The 20,724-nt window shown below is 43.9% G+C and overlaps 1 protein-coding gene across 4 annotated transcripts; it reads left to right on the top strand.

Moving 5' to 3' along the window:
* The first annotated feature begins 7,174 nt into the window (after positions 1-7,174).
* Positions 7,175-19,328, top strand: ercc6l2 (excision repair cross-complementation group 6-like 2). Of its 4 annotated transcripts, none has more exons than XM_076098859.1 (20): positions 7,177-7,481; positions 7,952-8,367; positions 8,471-8,587; positions 8,772-8,965; positions 9,109-9,202; positions 9,387-9,454; positions 9,605-9,812; positions 9,963-10,103; positions 10,463-10,579; positions 10,707-10,826; positions 10,899-10,970; positions 11,607-11,752; positions 11,875-11,970; positions 12,165-12,264; positions 12,422-12,574; positions 12,986-13,075; positions 14,519-15,578; positions 15,670-15,824; positions 16,246-16,403; positions 17,343-17,782. In XM_076098859.1, the coding sequence occupies exons 1-20, from the start codon at positions 7,454-7,456 to the stop codon at positions 17,356-17,358; spliced, it is 3,549 nt and encodes a 1,182-aa protein (XP_075954974.1). In that variant the 5' UTR covers positions 7,177-7,453; the 3' UTR covers positions 17,359-17,782. The 4 variants fall into 4 exon arrangements, with proteins under 4 accessions (XP_075954975.1, XP_075954974.1, XP_075954972.1 ...); XM_076098857.1 differs by having other exon boundaries at positions 7,179-7,481; positions 17,771-19,328; XM_076098860.1 differs by lacking the exons at positions 15,670-15,824; positions 16,246-16,403; positions 17,343-17,782 and adding an exon at positions 14,017-14,107 and having other exon boundaries at positions 7,175-7,481; positions 14,519-14,655.
* Positions 19,329-20,724: the final 1,396 nt, after the last annotated feature.

Genomic DNA, 20,724 nt, shown 5'->3' with positions numbered 1-20,724 from the left:
TGCCCCTCTGTTTGTTTGAATGTGAACTGTAGAGAGGATGGTCACTTAGTATGATATTTATGCCTGCGAGACCACCCAGCCGGCCAGGCCAAGACATGGGGAGTAAAGGCTTTATTTTTCAACGCCTCCGCTGTTCCCAGGGCCTCAGAGCTGAATGAGATTAATCCCTCTCTGTCACCAGTGTGTGTGATTGGGACAAGTAGTCACTTGTGTATAGCATCCAGGTGAGAGACAGGATGTGCAATCACAATGTGCATTTTGTATTGATTAAGCGAGGAGAAGGAAAGAAAAGCGTGAGTCACATGAGGTGGGATTTGTTGAAGCAATTCCCTCTAGTGGCGGCCCGTGGATGAAAAGTCAAGGTAGAGAATCAACAACTGTCCTTCAGAATTTCAAAGGTATAGTGCAGTGAGGGTAGTAGAGGGGATTAATAAATAGTGGAAACCGGTAGCTAAATGAATGAACGGTTTAAAAAGTTTGCTAAAAGAACAGTCCAAGTTGCCGATCCAAGTTTGCAAACATGACCAAAGCACTTCATTGACAATTCAACTGTATCCACTTTCATGATAGTGTTAAATATAATCGGAAAGCCATTGAAAATCCAGCCATTATAAAACACGATGGGTTGTTTGGACAGAGAGGTACTTGAACTCATCTGACAGGACTGTGCGGGTCCGTCAGACAGTTGAGAACCACTGGTGTGGGGTATTCCCTGATTTCAACAGCATCTCTGAGGCTACTACAATCCACTGTCAATTATCACACAGCCACAAACCACTTGAAGATAGAGAACCAGTTTCAGAATGGGTGAATACATAAGTTAAGTGAATCTCAAAGTGGTTACATATTGTCTTGCTATGCGTGTGGAAAGAGTTCATTTATCCCTTATGAGGAAGTATAAAGGCATAAGTGGCCTTGACCCGGTTGGTCTGACATGGTAGTTGATATTGTGGATAAGGAGGCCTGAGCGTCGTGTTGGGTGGCACTGTGTGTGAGCTGGGGAATTACAGTGTCTCCAGACCACACACAGACAGACATTGAGAGGGAGGGAGGGATGAATAAATGGAGGGAGGATATGGAGAGGACGGGGGAGATAGATGGAAGGAGAGGGGAAGGGATGTTCTGGGCTACTCTTAATATTAGGCCACTGGGCATTGTGACTCTATAGGTCAGCACAAGTGGGAGCTGTAACCAACGTCCCCAAGTTATAATAAAGGTCCCATGTTGGAGAAAGTGAGATTTTCATGTCTTTCATATTTATCAAGCAGGGCTAAGTGCTATATGAATACTAGGAAAGTACTGTAACGCGCAACCATGAAGAAATACACACAGCCTGTATTCACAAACTCTGCTTTTAAAATAGTGTCCCATTTTATTTCCAGTTGCAGTGTATCTGAATGACATCAGCTGACAGGAAGTAAAAATGGACGCAAACTGTTGCCGAACAATGCAATTCCGTTGAAACCTGCTAAAATAGAGCATTTCAGACAGAAGGTGAATACAGGTGTATTCAGACGGATATTATGAGAGAAACAAAGGTTTTTTTTAACAAATAAGCATGTTCTAATCAAAACCAAAAATACAAGTATGAACTAGGCGGCAACCTTGGCTAATGAAAAGTGAAGCCAGTGCAGAAGTGCCTTAAACTTGCATTCTCTCTAATGGACAGCAGGGGGCAACTCCTCTGGTCGCAAAAAGAAGTCCGATTATATAGAAGTCTATGAGGAAATGACTCTACTTCTCCATTGATTTATTACCTCAGTAAACATTGTGGACATGAGTTTATGGTCTCAATCGCTAGTTTCAAGTCTTTTTAAATACAGCATGATGGTCATTTAGTATATTATGGTCCCATTTAGACTAAAATAGACCATAAAGCAGGAAATGCTTTAGGCGTGGCTTCCTTGTAATTGACAAGTTGCTACCGCTAGCAGAACCGTATCAGGCGTCTCTACGTCACTCCTACGCAAAAATGGTCACTTCTGTTCACTGTCTGCAAAAAACCAAGATGGTGGCGGTCAAAATCCAAGATGGCGTTATATGAGTTTGATGTGTCCAGTGACGTCAACACTGCGAGGCGCCGTGGCCCAACAAGGTGTCCAACAGAAGTAGAAGCATAAGAAGTAAAAGATGATATCAGCGTTTCCAGCGAGAAAGCTAGAATAAAAAAAATACATTACTACATCTATTCAGAAGCCATACTTTTCTTAACAGGGTTTATGGTTGTAAATCACAACAGTCTACTTTGACAGGGCACACCACACACTGCAGTAGCACTGACAGATTTAGATAGATGATATCCCACAGTATCAAAGAAATGACATAAAGGAAAATGGAAAAATGGACAAATATGCCAATGAATACAGATCTGTATATCCTTGGAGTTAGATCCTCTGTGCCTTGTGGGGCCCTTCTTTGTGATTGACTGTGAAGTTTTCCAGCCCTGACTTGTGTACAAGGGGGAGTGCAGTGCAGCCATGAAGGAGAAAGCAATGTGTGCTAAATGGTCCATATGCATGGCAAGCCCCTCTGGACCCCATATGGTGAATGTGTGCACGCTACATGCATGGACGCATGGCCGAGCCCTCAGCAGGACTGCTCCCCACTGGATAACATCCCATAAAACACTGACACACGTATGCACACACACACAAACACACACACACACACACACACACACACACACACGTAAAAGAATTATGCATACAGTACCAGTGGTCAAAAACAAAACTCCTTCAGTATAATCATCCTTGAGACTATTATCAAGCTATTTTCTGGGACCTATGCATGAAGTTGTAGGGTCACATTCAAATGTGATCTCCCAACCACACAAACACATAGCAATCTCACACATTCACCCACGCACACAAGTGCCCCATTCAACTTGTATCTCTCATCACACACAACAACTCCTGCTGCAAACAAAATCATCCCAATCAAGACAGCAATGTGCCCTTGTCTCCACATCTCCCCTGTTGGAAGTGAACTACTACAGACACCACGTTGTACTCCCCCGATCCTGATTGTGAAGTGGGGAGTGGAGGGGAACATAATTGCATGCTTAAACGCCTGAGAAACGGACGTCCAGTTCTGCTGAGTTGGTGCTTTTTGTGTGGCCTCATTGTTGGGACGTGCAGTCATGCAGCTCTTTGAGTCCCTGTCGGTGTTCATGTTTGGTTAGGGGTGGTTCAGAAGAGTGGAAGAGGGGGAAATATTGTCTGGCGGCCAGATATTTCATTCCAAGACCAGGCACTTTGTGCCCGTCCGCCATGCCTGGCAGGAGGAGGGTGGCTGTGACCAGAATGGAGTAAAATCAGAGGCTGTTCCCTCTTCCAGTTGCATTTCTGTCCCGTGGTCAAACACTCGTCAGCCATTTTAATCAGCTGTTTTAAAGGGTTTGTGGAGAACACACAAACACAAGGATGCACCCATCATATGCACACATGCGTACACATGCACAGGACTGGTTGATGTACTTAATGTGGCCGAAGTAGACGAACAAAAGGTTCCTTTACGGGGTTGCAGTGTAATGAGGGTCGGTTTGACCGTAAATATGTTGCTCTACAGAGTTTTCCATCTCACTGCAGGACAAAAGAGACAAGCCATCAAATTCGGGTCAATCAAAGGTTTCTATGTTGCGTATCAACTCACTGAGAGGAATCAGTTCTGCCACCGTGGCCATCTGTGGCCCCAACGTGGTTTACAGGGGCAGGATTCCCCAAGCACAGGTGGCACAGTAACAAGTGCCAGAAAAGAAGATCAAGTAAGTGGTTTCTCTCTGGTCCCCCATTTCATCACTTGTAGTTCAGAGCTCTGCGACATAGAGAGTGAATTCAACCATCAGTGCTCAGAGGTTTTCATTTAATTAGGCCTTGTGAGTAACAGAATACCTTAGAAATAGAGAACAAGAAAGAGCGTACAGCAAGAGGTGTGGGGTAAGAAAAAAACTAGATACTGTTCAAACATGTTTGGAAGAGATTCAAAGTTTTCAAAAAACTTAATTAAAGAGCACTGCAGTGCTTTTATTGTCTCCAGCTTTGCTGAATAGACACAATTTATGGTGACAAGCCCCACTTTCGGAATCCCTGGAATGGGGTGATAAATAAGACAAAGACACGATGATAGCTGCATTTAAAAACAAAATAGACTTGGACTGGTCCAATCTCTAGAGATGTCATCACGTCAACAAGTCTGGGACACAAACAATGCTATTATGTCAAACGACTATTTAATTGTTAAAAAAGGAAGGCAATGCCAAAAGCCTTATCACAAAATTAAATAAAAAACAACTTGCAGCCATTCATGCAGTAACACAAATGTGTCATAGAGTAAAAATATTTAAAACTCACCTACAAATCATCGGATTTTATCAAATGCAACTGTTTTTACTATAACAATGTCCCAACTACTGTAGTCAAGTTAGGTGGCAAGCGATGAGAGGTGGAAAAAGTAGCCAAAACATCATAACCAATAAAACCATGTGTGATATGTTGATCTTAGACATGTAACGTCATATTAATCCAACTGTTTTCAGTTTCTTTAAGTGGAGACACACTCACACCATGAATTCATTATTGAATTGGATAGGAAAGCAAGTGAAGACAAATGAAAAAAAAGAGGGAAAAAAAGCTTGAATTATCAACCTCATTTTCCATCTCTGTAATCAATGCTTATGAAGCTGAAACTGTCATTTTTGGCATGGTGGTAATTGCTTTTGGCCCGTAGCGGATCCTCTGACTCATGAGAGAGAGAGAGTTGGTGGAACACAGATGGAGTATTTCCCAAGCTCCCGAGAGCTGGACAAGACCTCCATTCAGGTCTTCTTCTCCAACCACTGATTAAGACCAACAACAGAAGTTTAGCAAACACTATGTTTTATTCTATTCAAACCTTGATTCAGCCAAATGAATCAGATAAAGATGAAAGCTGTATGGCTGCAGGAAACACCTTGTCCAAAGAAATACGTTTATTTAAATCAATCCAGGTGGGTCTCAGGAAAGCCAGTGGAGAAATTCCATGGTGGATGCCAGAGAATGCAGCCTCCTGACCCGATTAGAATAAAATATGAAACAGTTGCCTTTCAGTTTGTAAAGATTATGAATAAAATGGGATGAAGTTGACCTTAATTAAAGAGGCCCCTCAAATAACCACAAAGCTGACATAGCTGTGTTATGAACACAACCATTACTGAATAACAGTGGTGACAAATAACTGCATGGAGGCTGCTTAAGACTGACGTGAAGTAATTGTATTTTACTTGAGTTTTTTTCTATTTCATTTTTCTTAATACTCATAATCCATCACATTTCAGTGGACATATTGTACTTTTTACCGCACTACAGTCTTCAGGAAACAAATCTACAAATGAAATATGATGCATTTTAGATTAAACTAACCAACGGCAGGGCCGTCCTTCAATCAGAGGATCAGCGGTTCGATCATCGGCTCCGGCTCTGCTAGTGTCACATCATGAATCAAACATTTTTCCTAAAATGGGACATATTAGTCCCTGCAAGCAACCAAACCAACACTTCATTTCAGAAAATCAAACCAAAGCCGAACACAGCCTTTACGTAGTCGCTCAACAAATTCAACTAGTCATCACTAGTGAGAAAAGGCTGTTGAGAACTACTTATCTGCAGCCAATGATCTATTTATCCCAACTCTATCTGCTTGAGCGGTAATGTATTATTGTAAATGAGGCCAGAGACTTGTGGTTCAGTGAGAGAACAAGTGTGTGTGAGATCCAGTGCAGTATGTAAACCGTTTGACATCAGTGTTTGGGCTTTCTTTATGAGAACATCTGCGACAGCTGCCCTATAAATTCCCAGTGTTGAGAAAACAGGAACAAAAAATTACATTTTTGTATGGCAGTGTACCATGGCGAGAAGCGGACCCAGTTGTGCCTCATCTGCAGAGCCACGGTCAACGTTTAGGGAAAGTCAAATCGGGGATGGAGAACTGAGACGGTGTTACTGTGTGTTTACACTGACTGTATAGCAACAGACAACCTTAAAGTCACTGATGGCCATCACGTCCACCCCAAAGGACAGACAAACACACATCTTCACCTTGCTTTTTCTGTATTTCTGTATTTTCTTCAGACCACCAAGTCTCGGGTCTTTCATACTGAATTACTTCCTTTCTTTCACCTTTCTTGCTCCATTTCCTCTCAAATCTGAAATTAGATAAATTGTCTCATGAATGTGATTTGAAGTTGGCTCATGAATGCGATTTTGAAGGGCTTTAATTTTGAAATGCTACATCAGAATGTCCTGGTTCTCTCTGAGTGACACCTTGAGGTGGTGTGCTATTAACCTGAAGTGAAATTATTTTGTAAATTTCCTCTAAACTCTCATCTGAAATTAGACAAATTGTCTCATGAATGTGATTTGAAGGGGTCAGCGTGTTATTCTCTTGACTGCTGAGCAATATTGGTTGATTGGATGATGCTGTTGTGTTTCCCCTATAAGACTGGCTTCGGTGTCAGTGCTCAGTCAATTACGTTTTTGTGACAAGACTACCCCGATAGCCACTAGGCAATAAACGCGACAGTAAGGCACTATATAAGACTATATTAATTAAATAGAAATGGTTTAAATAATAGAAGCCATTTAAGGTATAAAAAGTATAATACAGAATAAAAATAAGCATGTGAGTAACAGTATTGTTCCAAACAGTAAGTGCACATGACATTTCGATAGTGCAGTTATATTATTATGAAATAGCCTGCATATAGGATGACAACGTTTTACAATTTGCATGTAGGCCCATTTTGTACATAATGACACATTATGAATGTGCAGCATAAAACTTCAAAGTACTGTGAGCAGCAGAAATACATCCACATGTCATTTCATTTTATTTATGTATATATAGACCTAGTCTAAATTGGTTACTCGCTGCTCCTCAAATTTTATTGCAACTATTGTTTTTAGTGAATCAACTTTATTATTATTTCCATCAAAAAAAAGATAATTTAGATTCTATCCAGCACTTTCACCACAATTCCTGATATTGGGATTGTTTAACGGAAAGAATTGTTAAGGGAAAGAAAGCGACTGAAACAGACTTTAGATATTTAGAAAATATTGTTTACGTGATTTGTCATTTTTAGAGTAGACGTTTAACGTTAAATTGTATTTGAAATCGAGGAAATGCGTCGAAAGTGCGTTACTCGTTGTTGAAATAGATAAACATTCAGCAAGCAGCAGTGGAGCTGCAGCTGCTCCTGCTGTGTCTGTCTCCCTCTTACACACAGTCGATGGGCCTGTGCCTTTTCGGCAAATGAATGAACTTAAACGGATGATAAAGTAAAAGCCAACACTCGGTTTCTCGTTCTACATTTGTCGCCGTCCTGTCTTTTGCTCAATAGGTTAGCTAAGTTAGGCTAATGAAGCTAGCTAGCATGCTACAGTGACTTTTCCTCCACACGAAGAAGAGGAGGCAGGACATGGCTTCATCTTCTGCAGCTGAAAAAGGTTTGAAATGCACGTTTTTACCTGTTGCTACATTTCAGCTGGACACTGGTTTGCACAACTCTAAGGCTGCTCAAAGCCTCTGCGGCTAGCTAATAATTAGCCATATTTCCACCAGGGACAACAACTTAGTCACTCTTCAGTCATAAGACTGATTCGATCGATAGGACACACCCGTGTTTAGATGGGATGAACTAGAATGCTATAAGTTTCATAGTATATTGTAACGTTAGAGAATATAATGGTAGGAAAATGCATCCCCAATCCCTTCATGAAAAGATGGTATTTTATTTTGTAGAGATGTTTTGCTATGTCTTTCCTGTCTATTATAACTATACCCACTTAAAAATCACACTAATGCTGCCTTAAACACACCCCAGTAATATCCAAACTATCTGTGTGCCTTTGGTAAAGTATTTTTTAAAATATATATGGCTAAGAACAGTTAACTAATAATTGGTCTTACTTTATAGCAACGTGGCGTGAAGGTGAGACTTGTCTGGCTCCTGACCCGAGAGATGGCTCCCTGCGAGAAACCACCATTAAGAGACTGACCACCTCTCATGATAGTGAAACCACAGCTTGGGTGGTGTTCACTGACCATAGTAAAGATGCAGAAGAGGAGGAAGCTGTACCCGTCTCGAAACTCATGAGACCAGGCCCCAATCACTTCACCCAGGAGAAACCTTTGTTTCCCAGCAGCGTCACAGACACCAGGCTATGTGTCCCCTTAGAGTTAAGTGATGTTGATGGGGACAGAGTCCCCTACACCATCAACAGATACCTGAGGGATTACCAGAGAGAAGGTATCAGGTTCATTTACAACAACTACATCTGTTCCAGAGGTTGTATCCTGGGGGATGACATGGGCCTGGGAAAAACTGTCCAGGTACAAAGTACATTAGCTTCACGTCTATGTTCAGAATTGTTTAAATTATGTCCGCATGCTTTTCTCACATGCCTGTCTCTCCACCTCTATGATTTTGTCTCAGGTCATTGGTTTCCTTGCTGCTGTATTGCACAAAACAGGCACGTGGGAGGACATCGAGAACAACAGGCCTCAGTTTCTGTGGAGTCAGAAGTCCTCCAAGCAAAGTAAACCCCAAAAAGTGGGTATTGAAATAAGCTAGTTACAAATGGACAGTTCATGAATCATAAAAAATGTGTAGGGTAAATGAACAGTTTATTTTTATTTTTTTTAAACTACCAGGCGCATTCAATCATGTGCAGCGACAGATATGAGTATTGATTGTTTCATCCTCACAATTTGGGTATCTCCATGATCTGTTCTAGGTGTTCCTCGTTGTGGCCCCGCTGTCGGTGCTTTATAACTGGAAAGATGAGCTGGACACATGGGGCCACTTCCAGTGTGTGGTGGTCCACGGGCTGAGGAAAGAGGAGGAGCTGGCTCGCATCAAGAAGGGCCGCATCGAGATCGCTCTCACTACCTATGAAACTCTGCGCCTTTGTCTGGATCAGTTTAATAAGTAGAAACCATGCTCGACACACACATACGCATCAAACATAATAAATGACGTGTTTTTTGTATGCTTAAATATGTGATCAATTAGTTTTTGTCATAGTAATTTTTTTCTGTGACTAAAACATACCTTTGCCCTCTCTTCTGCAGCATAGACTGGTCTGCTGTGGTTGTGGATGAGGCCCACAAGATCAAAAATCCAAACTCTCAGATCACTCAGGCCATGAAGGACCTGAAATGTAAGGTCAGAGAGCTTTTTGTTCGTGTCGTTTAACTCGACTCTGTGTAAAGTCTTCTCTCGGGCCGTCCTCGTCTCTGCTTCATTGGCAGAAGATTGAATTGTATCACAATCACGATGAAAACATAGTTAGCTTAGCTTAACATGGGCCATGCTTTTGATGCTAGCTCTGCGCGTCTATTTTCATCAGGTCAGAGTTGGCCTCACTGGCACCGTCTTACAGAACAACCTCGAGGAGCTGTGGTGTGTCATGGACTGGTAGGTTAAGAGACTTTTATGTTACAACACATTTGTCATTTGCGTAGTTTGAAGATTTCAGTCATTTTGTTCCCTGTTGAGGAAGTGATGTGATTGCTGAAAATAGCTTTTTTTTTTTTTACCTTTTAAATACTTTTTCTTTCTATTCAGGGCCTTGCCTGGTTGTCTCGGCAGTTTAGGAAATTTCAAGAACGAGTTTTCAGATCCGATTGAGCAAGGGCAGAGGCACAGTGCAACCAAGCGTGCCCTAGCTACAGGGAGGAAGACTGTCAGGGCCCTGGTGAGGAAGATTTCCCGCTGTTTCCTCAGAAGGACTAAAGCTCTCATCAGGGAACAGCTGCCTAAGAAGGATGACAGGGTAAGCTTGTTGAAGTCAAACCGGACTTCTCCTGAAACAAATTCACCAGCTACACGACAACAATCCGTCATCATAAATATCCAGATGAATTTCTATGAAGTCTGAAAGCAACACTCAAAAGAAACTCTGTGATGCTGTGTTTTCTCCCAGGTGGTGTATTGCTCTCTGACGGACTTCCAGCAGACTGTGTATCAGACGGTGCTGGACACTGGAGATGTGACATTAATGCTGAGGTCTTCAGAGAAATGTGACTGTCAAAGCGGACGCACCCGCGGAAGCTGCTGCTACGAAGTCAGTGCGCCGCTTTCACCGTCGCGGGAATTGTAATGGGTTTAAGTTCGTACGGGTTGAGCTGTTTTCCACATAAATGAGTGAAATCCATCTCATAATTGACTCGTATGTGAACATTTTTTAGGGGGGTCAGATTCCCTAAATCAGACAAATATATTTCTCTGTGTGATTCAGGTGAACTGGCCCTTTAGTATCTAAGCGGCGCTGACTCATTCTACTTTTTAGATACAGCGTACTGCAATTCAAAACGCAACATTTACCTGTTACCATCGTCCAACTGACCCTTTTAACTTGGCATTTGAATGAAAAACTTTCATATGGTTAAAATAATTAAAAATATCGATTTTATTTTATTGCAGAGAAACGCGGAAGGTGCGCAAATGAAGGGGCTGTACTTCAGTTACTTGGCCATATTGAGGAAGGTTGCCAACCATACAGCACTGCTTCAGTCCACCGCAGGCTCCAGCAAGAAACAGGTAGCCCTATAACCGATCTACTACACTGGTTCATTAGAGATGTCTCCTGGACAGTTTCTTACAGACTGAGATCACACCTTCTAGTGCTGGAGTTGGTTCACCGTAACAACTATTTTGTGTCTCCCAGGAGAAGTACGTGGGTGCCATCTGTGCAAAGGTATTCCAGAAGTTTCCAGACTTTGTGCAGCGATGCAAAGACAAAGCATTCGAAGCGTTGTCGGACCCGATGTACAGTGGAAAGATGAAGGTATAATTCGGGAACGGAGGCTCAGTCACCTGCTCGTCGTTGGCCGTTTCAACAAATCTGTGTTCCTTTCAGGTTTTGCAGAAGCTGCTGAAACATTACCTGCAGAGGAGAGATAAAGTGCTTCTTTTTTCTCTCTCAACCAAGGTGAGAGCTGTGTTTATTGAAATCAGAATGTTTGTGTGTTTCGCTGCAACGGTCTAAACGTTATTTCGTCTCGCCGCAAAATCTTTGGTCGGTACTGAGCTTTACACTCGGTCTCATCCACTCAGCCTTTCAACACAACAACAGGCTTGAACACACGCCCCTTAATTGCCACTGCTGTTAGAGCAGATTACTTGTCAGCACAAAAAATAGTAGCAGGATGCACGGTTTTCTTCTGAAACACAGATTAATAAGCCTTTGGGTTCATAAGTAAGGGCTATTAGAGTTTTAAAGACAATTAGACTCTGCAGAGTCTAATGGTTGCTGTCACCAGAGACAGTATGATAACATTTCTGGCTGCTATGAGGTCATATTTTCGTGGCTTATGTTTTGCTTTTTTTGGTAATCATAGAGTCCATACAGTTTTGACCCGTATGGCTTATCTATAAATACCGAGGCCTGGGGATTTTCTGTTTAGTTTTACTCTACATTTGTTAGTCTAGCGTTTACAAACCCTTTCAACCTCGACGATGAGTGAATTCACATGATGCATGTAGAGCTGTCAGTTTTTTTTTTACACGGTTGATTCGTAGTGCTTTGAACCCTCCTTAATTGTTTGTTGTGTTTTGGACCTGTCAGCTGTTGGACGTGCTGGAGAGCTACTGCATGGCAGAGGGGCTGGACTACAGCAGGCTGGACGGAGCCACCAAAGCCAAAGAGAGACTCCAGATTGTCAAAGAGTTCAACAGCTCCTCTCACATCAACCTCTGCCTGGTTTCCACCATGTTAGTCAAACAATAGCAATCATATGAGTAGTATTTTCTCAGATTTCCCATTTATTTATTACCAGTAGTGGTGCCTATTTTAAACCTTGAATCTGCAGATAACGGGCTCTTTGTTCCATCAGGGCGGGGGGTCTTGGTCTTAACTTCGTTGGGGCCAATGTGGTTGTGCTCTTCGACCCCACATGGAACCCAGCCAATGACCTCCAAGCTATTGACAGGTAGGTTATTGGCCATGTCTTGAATTTACAATGTATTTTATTCTGTTGCTGCTTCTCTCAACTGGCTTCAAAAAGCGGTGTAGCTGCCAGTAAAGCGTACCTAGTCATTAGTCATATCCACATGCAAGCATATAGGCTTTTTACTATTTGTATGCATGATGCCTGTGTGTTGATATGTTTGTGTGTGTCTTCAGGGCATATCGTATTGGCCAGTGCAGGGACGTGACTGTTCTCAGGCTGATCTCATTGGGGACTGTAGAGGAGGTTATCTACCTCAGACAAGTTTACAAACAGGTACCAGGTCATTATAGGCGCGCACACACACACAAATCACATAATATGGGGAAAAATACTGAATTGCTACCAGTGCTTTGTAATATGAGCTCAGTGCTCTGTGTCAGTATCTCTGTCAGTAATGTACTGTTTCTGCGCCGCCTTTCCCGTCCTCCAGCAATTGCAATGCTCAGTTGTGGGCAAGGAGAGTTCGCGGCGGTACTTTGAGGCAGTGCGGGGGCATGGCGTCCACAAGGGGGAGCTGTTTGGGATCAAAAACCTCTTCAGGCTGCAGACCAAAGGGACATGCCTCACCCGCAAGATACTAGAGGTTAGATAGCCTGCACGCCTTTTACTGTTTGCTTGCTTGATGATGTGTTCTACTGCGGCCTACTGTCTGAACTCACCGCCTCCAGCTGATTCATGTCCCCAGTCACAATGCAAAGTCTCACAAAACAGTCAAGAATGTACTCGTATGTGGTCATGTGGCAGTAGTAATGTGTCGTGTAGTAATGGACACCCTTAACTCTAAGTATTTTTGTTCTGATATAGGAATAAGAGAGGCATGTTGCACTTCCTGTTGTTTTTGAGTATCAGAACGTCTAAAAATATCTCGTGCTGGTAATAAAACTATAACTAGCAAAAATGAAAACTAAAAGATAGTCTTTTGTTGATGATTGTAACATAATTCAATTGATGTTATTGTACAATATGTTTTGATAAATGTGTGTCTCACTTTCAGCGAGAAGGACGAGTGGAGGCCGGTGTGATGACCAGCAGCACACACACGGGCGAAGAGAAGGAGGAGGAGGAGGAGATGAAGGCAGTTAGCGTGAGTAGCTCTGCTGCTCTCAGAGACCCAGAACATAAGGGCACTCATCTTCCCATCGCTCACTCCGTCGTCTCCCCCTGGGCGACCCACTCATCCTCCCATTCCCATGTGAACGATACCTCAAACAGGGTCCTTCCTGTCCGCCAGTCAACCAACTCACGCGGTCTCATTACAAACTTTTTCCGCCTCAGCTCAAACTCTTCTTTATTGCTTCCTCCATTCTTCTTCGTCTTGTCATTTTCTGGTTTATTATTCCAAAACGTCCCATTTATGAGGAAAAATGCTTCTACTATGACAACATTGTCAAAATTAGATGAATTATGTTACAGGAAGAACATGGAGAAAGTGAGAATCTGGCCAAAATCTTTCTCATCAGTATCACATACTCACGCTGCTGGAGGCTTTTAAAGGTGGCTGTAAAAAGTTTGTAGTTTCCTTACAGCAGTTGTGGTCAGCTTGAGTTCAGGCTGTTACAATACATTCATATGGGGCCTTTTGTTTATAGTAGGAAAAAGTTAAAAAAAAACACAAATCTCTAAAACCACTCCTGTTTTAGTCGCCATATCTTCAGCATAAAGCTCAATACTCTGTCTTTATGTCACAGTATCATCGTCCACAGACTTTAAAGCTCCCTTTAAGTAGTAGTACATGCTTAAAGTGAGTGTTTGCAGCATATTGAGCATAGTATGTTTAGAAATTTCTATGGAGGTTTTGAATGCCTAACATTTTTAAACTCAATTCTTTGTATTGTAGCAGAACTGAAGGATGAGGTTCTCTCTGCCTGCTGTGTGAAACAGCTGTGTGTAATTACTGATCTGTCCTAATGGAAGGAGCAGACCACACTGACGCCAATCTTCTGCTTTTCAGCTATTTATTTACACAGTGATTCCCCTTATCATCCCGTTCCCAGCTCGGCCCTTTTTTTTTTTTTTTTTTTACAGGGCTGCTGCTCCACTGAGGCCTTTCAGATTCTTTCAAAAATACAGAATCCACTGGGGTGCCTTAACACGCACAGGGAAAGGCCCGAGGCGTGTGAGCACCAACACGCACACTAGTGCAGCACAACTGGGGAAGAGTCATCTAGTTGGCAAATTTTGTGAAATTAGAATCACAGTTGGTGGTCGTTCCCATAAAGGCCCATTCATATAAGTCCAGGAAATGTCATGATGTTTTATTCTTGTTACTCCGTGATGGGGGGGGGGGGGGGACATGTCACGTTGATATTTATTGTTACGAACATCTGTTTTGTACTACACAATATAATCTCACATGGGCTGGTCCACTGAAAGATGGCACAAACAAGGGAGTGTGCAGCCTATTTGTGCTGTTGTGTAGCAAAATCATTCCCATACAGTTAATTCAAATGAATTCCTTGTTCTCTCGCAATACATGCCCCGCTTTCTATACCAATCTGTCGCTACTTTTCTTACCCTTTTATTTAAGGAACCTGGAGACTCGCCGCCTATAGGCGGCCCGGTACTGGATAAAGAACCAGCCAAGGAGAAAAAAGGTGCATCGAAGGTCCCCAGAGGGGTGTTGGACTTCAGCAGTGGAAGTGATGAGGATGAGGATGAGCAGGGTCTTAAGAGGAAGGCGTCAAGCCCCAGTGCAGTGGATGGCAACATGGGTGGGAGTGCTGCCACTGGTCCTGGTCGAATGAGTCTCCTCCAGCACGGTTTCTCCAGGCTCCTCGAAAGGGTCAAAGAGAAACCAGAGTTGGCAGAAGGGGACAGTAGTCCGGGTGTCGACGAAAGCCCCTCCGAGGATGATGCTGAGGATCAAAAGATGGAGAGTACCTCCTCTGGCATCTGCAAGAACTCCAGTACTAGAAATGGCGCAATCTGTCTCCCTAAATTGGGACTGAAAACGTTGGACATCTCTAGCGGTTCAGACAGAGAACACAGGGAGGATGGAGATAGAGGGAGACAAGAGAGGTTTCCTCTGTTAAAACAAAGTGATGATGTTGTAAGAAAGAGACGGGGCCTGAAAGGGTGGACAAATAAGAAAACTACACTGGATGAGGAAAGCGATGAAAATTCCTCACCGGACAAAAAGAAACCGAACAAGCTCAAAACTCCAGTTCCAAAAGCACGCCGCTTTGAGGGCTACTCGGATGAATCTGAGGACTTGGACATAGAAGCAAAGACGTGGCCCAAGAGGGACCCTTTAAATTCACATGGTAGAGGAGGTCACCGTGGGAGAGAGAGGCAAAGTGCTAGTGTTAGGGGCAAGGCCAGATCCAAATACACAGAAGACATAGATACATTCACATCTTCGGAAGATGAACACACTCCTGTTAAGAAAGGGAGATCTACGGGATGTCACTTCACATCTCCACAGACCAGATCCAGAGTTGAGTCGGCAAAAGGTGAGCGAAGAGCCGCAACGACCAACAGGACGGAGAGAGAAGCAGGGATGCCCAAAGCTGTTTCATTTACAAATCTGAGAAGTCAGACGTCCCCTGCGTCCAAAGGAAAGGATGGAACTATCGACGGTGTGCTAGGTGAGAAACCTATTCTTCAATACCTGTTTCTTATATGCCAATACATTTTATCATGAATTTTAACATGAATGATGTCTATTTCTGTTTAAAGGGGGTGTACACGAGGTGGCGTACACCCACTCTAACCAGCGCGTGGTGGGCGGGAGCAAAGCAGAGGAGAGGATCAGCAGAGCTGCTGCACGAGACGTGTTTGAGCGCAAGATGTACTCTCAGCTCCCGGCCAATCACCTTCTCGGCACCCAAGAGGTACATACCGCCGTAACATCGGTCTGGTTCAGTGGTTCTTCAAATATACGATATTGCTGTTGTATCTTGCCATCTTAAATTAGATTAGATAAATCGAATTACATTTGAAGAGCTTAACAGGAATATGTGTTTTTGGAAACCATGACAGGATTACTCATCTAACATTCTAGACTTCGCCGTAAACTGTGACATTTAGGCCTGTTTTCTACCAAAGCGTTTTCTGGCAACTGCATATTGGCATGCAGGATAAGGCTTGCCAACGCTGTATCAGACACACATGCTCACTGTGAGTGAGAGTGGATGTAAACACATACTGCAGCAGTGCAGGTTAGCTATTTTCAAAGCGTGTTAACATCCACTATCATGTCAACATAAGCCCGCCACGTCTCAGCCAAAAAAATCTCTCGTTTGATTGTACCAGAGCTTGTCGGCGAGCCCACCAGACAGTCAGCCTTGCCCCCCTCCTGTCAGACCGCAGAAGCCCAGTGTGGACCATCCAGTCACCTTCGTCGGCAAGAGTGTGCACCACACCAGACACACCACCTTCATCATCGGAGAGACTCCCCAGGCCATACGCAGGTACTGAACGAGTGTCCGAGGAGGTGAGGTGAAGAGGAAAGAACAGAGGCAATGAGGAGGCTGAGAGGGAGAAAAACAAAGTCATGGGTGGACTTGAAGGAAAAGTGACTTAAGATAAGGGGGGGCATGCATGCTTTTAATGAAAATAAATCAGGCAAGTGGATGAAAGGAGGAAAGGGGGTGTAAAGAGTGAGGTCGGAAGAGAGGAATTCCTGGCAGTGTAGGGAAATAGGCCAAAAGTGACCACAGATATGGTGTTGAGCGCCCCCACCTGGGCCTGTGTGTGTGTGTGTGTGTGTGTGTGTGTGTGTGTGTGTGTGTGTGTGTGTGTGTGTGTGTGTGTGTGTGTGTGTGTGTGTGTGTGTGTGTGTGTGTGTGTGTGTGTGTGTGTGTGTGTGTGTGTGTGTGTGTGTGTGTGTGTGTGTGTGTGTGTGTGTGTGTGTGTGTGTGTGTGTGTGTGTGTGTGTGTGTGGCCAGAGACCACCTCTGAGCTTTCCCTCCTACCCACCTATTTCCCAGCATCATGCCAAAGATTACCCAGTTATGTTCAGGCCCAACAGTGCAAGAGTTTTTCCCCTCCACAACCACAGCCCTCCCGAGACGAACCAAAAATGATTGCCCGAGGACTCGCACACCGATGTACACACGTCCTAACAAGCATTTACGCACATGTGCAGACACACGGTACTCAAATACACACCTCTGTCCTGCCGCACCCCCCTACCTTCCCATCCCAAACACTCGTATAGAGACACCTTTATGGCTCCAGTCTCACTTCCCAAGAAGACTGGAGAAGACTGTATCTTTGCCCAGAGGCTCACCAGGGAGTGAAAATACACACTAGTCATATTATATCCCCTCAATTAACCTCGCGTACGGATTTTAATCCACAGGATTTTGTGTTTTACTGCCGTTTCTTTTTATTTATTGTTTTTCCAGTGAAAGCCACAACTGATGGTAACGCCACCACAATGCTGCTGTACCACCGGTGGCTTTGAAGTAGTTCTGTCCCCAAGTCTGGTTGGACCAAAGTTATGACTCCTCACACTGCATGGCTGTCTGGATATGAGCCTGAATATGTGGAGACGTTTTCATCCTAGGCCAGGCCTGACGGACCTGCAAGATATCAGATTAACAGGATAGGCTTTGTGTTTTGTTTTTTTCTTTAAAAGATGTTGTGATTGAATGTATCTTACTTTATGCTCACATGTGCCAGGTTAAGGCCTCGTGCTAACTGTGCGTGTGTGAACATAGTGTTAAATTCACAGGATATAAGCAGGTGATAATAACAGGTTTTTTTTGTGCGTGGATGTTTTTTCACACTCATTTCCGTCTCTGCGTCCTCTGTCTGCTCGTGTGTACTGCAGGCAGCAGCTGGAGGAAATGGCAGAGAAATTGAAATTCCCCTCAGTCCATCAGTTTGCAGTGGAAATTCTGAGAGGAAACTCAACCCGGAGACTGGCCTGTCTACGAGAGTATTACACTTCACTGAACCTCCCTGCCCTGGCCAACACCGTCACAAACAACTTCCCACAACCTGATTCAGCACAGACCTCCTCTTCAACTGTTACCTCCTCAACATCCTTCAAAGAGACCGCAAAATCTCACACACATAGCCGAACCCCACAAAGGGATGTTCCAAAAGCCAAGAGAAAGCCTAAACACACCGAGAAGAATCCTGAACCTAAAACTAAGCCCGAAGCCTCACACAATGCTTCTGTGCCACAGAAACAGTCTAGACACCCACAAAATGATGTCCCCGAACCCCAAACAAAGCGGAGAAACCCACAAAACGATGTTCTATCACCCGAGAAAAAGCGAAACGTCCCAGAAAAGAATGTGCTAGAACCTTTAAGTGATGTTCCGAGCCTTGAGTCAGAGGAGCAGGAGGAGACGGCCTGCAGTGCCAGAGGACATAAGAGGACAAAGAGGGGTAGTGTTTCTAGTTCTGGAGCCTTCAGAGCTGGTGGTGGTCTTGGCTTGGATCAGGCCAGCAGCAGTGGTCTGGGGTCTGCGGAGGCTACGGCTTTCCAGAACTGCACAGACAGACGTATCCCTTCTTCTCCGGACCTCAGCCATGGCAGGTCCACCACGTTATCCAAACCCAGAGCACAGGGAAGGGAGAAAGAGCAGAAAATGTCCTGCGGGACCAGTGAACCATTTCAGGGCCAGAGAGAGAATTCTCTGACTTCTCCTCCTGAACAGGCCAAGCCCACCGGCGGTCATCGCTCCCTCCTCACAGATCTGATAGGAGACACCTCGATCCTCGACGATCTGTTAAAACCCAAACCCAGGGGTGCACAACGGAGGGGCACCCCAAAAACACCCCCCGCTCCCTCCTCCGTGTCAGTAAGCACGTGTCTCCCTCCTCCACCCAGAATCACTCTCAATACGGACTCTGGTTCAGCAGGCCTCATAGACTCTATAAACAAACCACCTGTACACCAGGTGGTACCAAAGGGCAGTCGCAAAGACTTCTGGGACATCCTGAATGAGGGGAATGAGGAGAGCATCAACAGGTTAACGGACCCGGCGGAAGTGCAGAGGGTTTGCATCAACACTAACTTTGCAGCTCGAGGTAGGTCTGCAGAAGACGAGGGCAAGAGTCTCTGGAGGACTAATGAGAAGTTCCTGTGGAAGAAATGATACAGGAGAGACGATTAGAGTGTTGACAGTTTTCACCTCTGTACTTTTTACTTTTTTTTAGTTCTAATGGAGATGTATAAAATATTCAGAGTGGATATTTAAAGCAGGTTTTTCTGCTTTGGATTTTCTTAACAGATTTTCTTATTTTTAATTGTCATATTCTTTTTAGAATGTCTATTTTTATTTACTGTAATAACTTGAAAATATTCCGTGTTCATTGGATTAGTGAGTTACTAGCATAATGCTGACTGTTACTTGAATAAACAGGGTAAACAATCACTCTGGGAATTTAAACCTTTGTATATTTTATGAAAGTTATTGCCCTGTTTTTTTGCTTTATTTTTTGACAAAATACTCCTAGCACACACAACCCCTGGAGGAGCACTCTAATATGTCAGCACAGAGGCATTAAGCCAAAAGGGAATAATCACAACAGCAAATATGTCTTTTAGAGCTGCAACTAACACGTATATCTGTCAACGATTACTCGTTGGACTAAAAAAGGTCAGAAAATACTGAAAAGTGTCACATTTTGCCAAAGTGAGCCGTAAATAGCTTTCTTTGTCTGACAGACTGTTTACAACAATGTAAGTCTTGTCAAATGCTTGGCATGTTTGCTCTGAAAAAAATAATTAAAACAGTCGATCTGTTATCAAAATGATTGCAAATGAATCATCTGCTTATCAACTAGTTGTTTGGCTCCAATATTCTATAAAAACTAGTTGTGTGTTTATGTCTCTAGTGTGCATGCTTAAAGGGTCCGTGTGCTCAAACTGTCGCCGCACCTGATATGTTGTTAAGTGGATGACAGAGAAAGCCCAAGCGGCTGTAGGCACTAGCCATTACCGTTATTGGACACCATTAGTGCTACCCGGGGACTGCTGGTGGCCCTGCAGAGATATCACTTAAAACTCCCTAATGGCTGTTATGTCTCCGTCACTCTGAACACCTCACTGACTCCCACTTCCCGCCAGTGTGCGCATATTGTGTTGGAGTGTGCTTTCTCTGCACAGTGTTCTGCACAGTAATCTGATAGTCAAGCCCCCCCCCCCCCCCCCTCAGAGTGGAGGCTGCTGCGCCATTAGTGAAATAACACTAAGCGGTTGAAGACTCCGTGGAGCTGGGACAAGAGGGACGGGGGACTCGTTTCACACCCGTCCATCCACCTGTCCTCTCACACACTTAGTTAAAGTGTCTTCCAAACTCTGCCGACTGAATCATTTGCACTCCTCCAAAAAAAGCAAAAAAAAAAAGTGACATATCAAACTCGTAGTTTGGCTCTTAATGTGAAAGCAAAGACGGTACAAGGTGTGTGTGTGTGTGTGTGTGTGTGTGTGTGTGCGCGTGTGCGCGCGCATATGCACATGCTGAAGCCCACAGACCTCTTTTAGCTGTTGCACTGAAGTAAATAGAACCCCAAAGAGAGCTGCTCTGTGCAAGCTTGTGTTTTGTTTAGCAGAAATGAGAAAGTGCTGATGGCTATCAACAAACAAGAGAAAGGACTACGGGCCTCAACAGAACATGCAGCTCTGTAAATAGTATGTGCATGTAGACCTTCTGGGTGGTAGTTCACGACGTATCTTCTCACACACTCGTGTACCGAGGCCACACATCTGTCACACCTGTTCAAATCACAGACGGAGGAGAATAAAAAGCCCTTTCTCTGTTCCCAACA

This window comes from Anarhichas minor, unplaced genomic scaffold (assembly GCF_050575085.1).
Source record: "Anarhichas minor isolate MPS153535 unplaced genomic scaffold, ASM5057508v1 ptg000025l, whole genome shotgun sequence".
Taxonomy (NCBI): Eukaryota; Metazoa; Chordata; class Actinopteri; order Perciformes; family Anarhichadidae; genus Anarhichas; species Anarhichas minor.
Note: the sequence above shows the minus strand (reverse complement) of the source record. Positions and strands in the feature narration are given on the sequence as shown.

What these genes read in the sequence shown, in the direction of transcription:
- ercc6l2 (XM_076098857.1), top strand. Translation starts at nt 7,454, where the DNA reads ATGGCTTCATCTTCTGCAGCTGAAAAAG. An exon ending in TGCCTAAGAAGGATGACAGG is followed by an intron (nt 9,813 to 9,962) that starts GTAAGCTTGTTG and finishes GTTTTCTCCCAG; the next exon opens with GTGGTGTATTGCTCTCTGAC. An exon ending in CAGGCTCCAGCAAGAAACAG is followed by an intron (nt 10,580 to 10,706) that starts GTAGCCCTATAA and finishes TGTGTCTCCCAG; the next exon opens with GAGAAGTACGTGGGTGCCAT.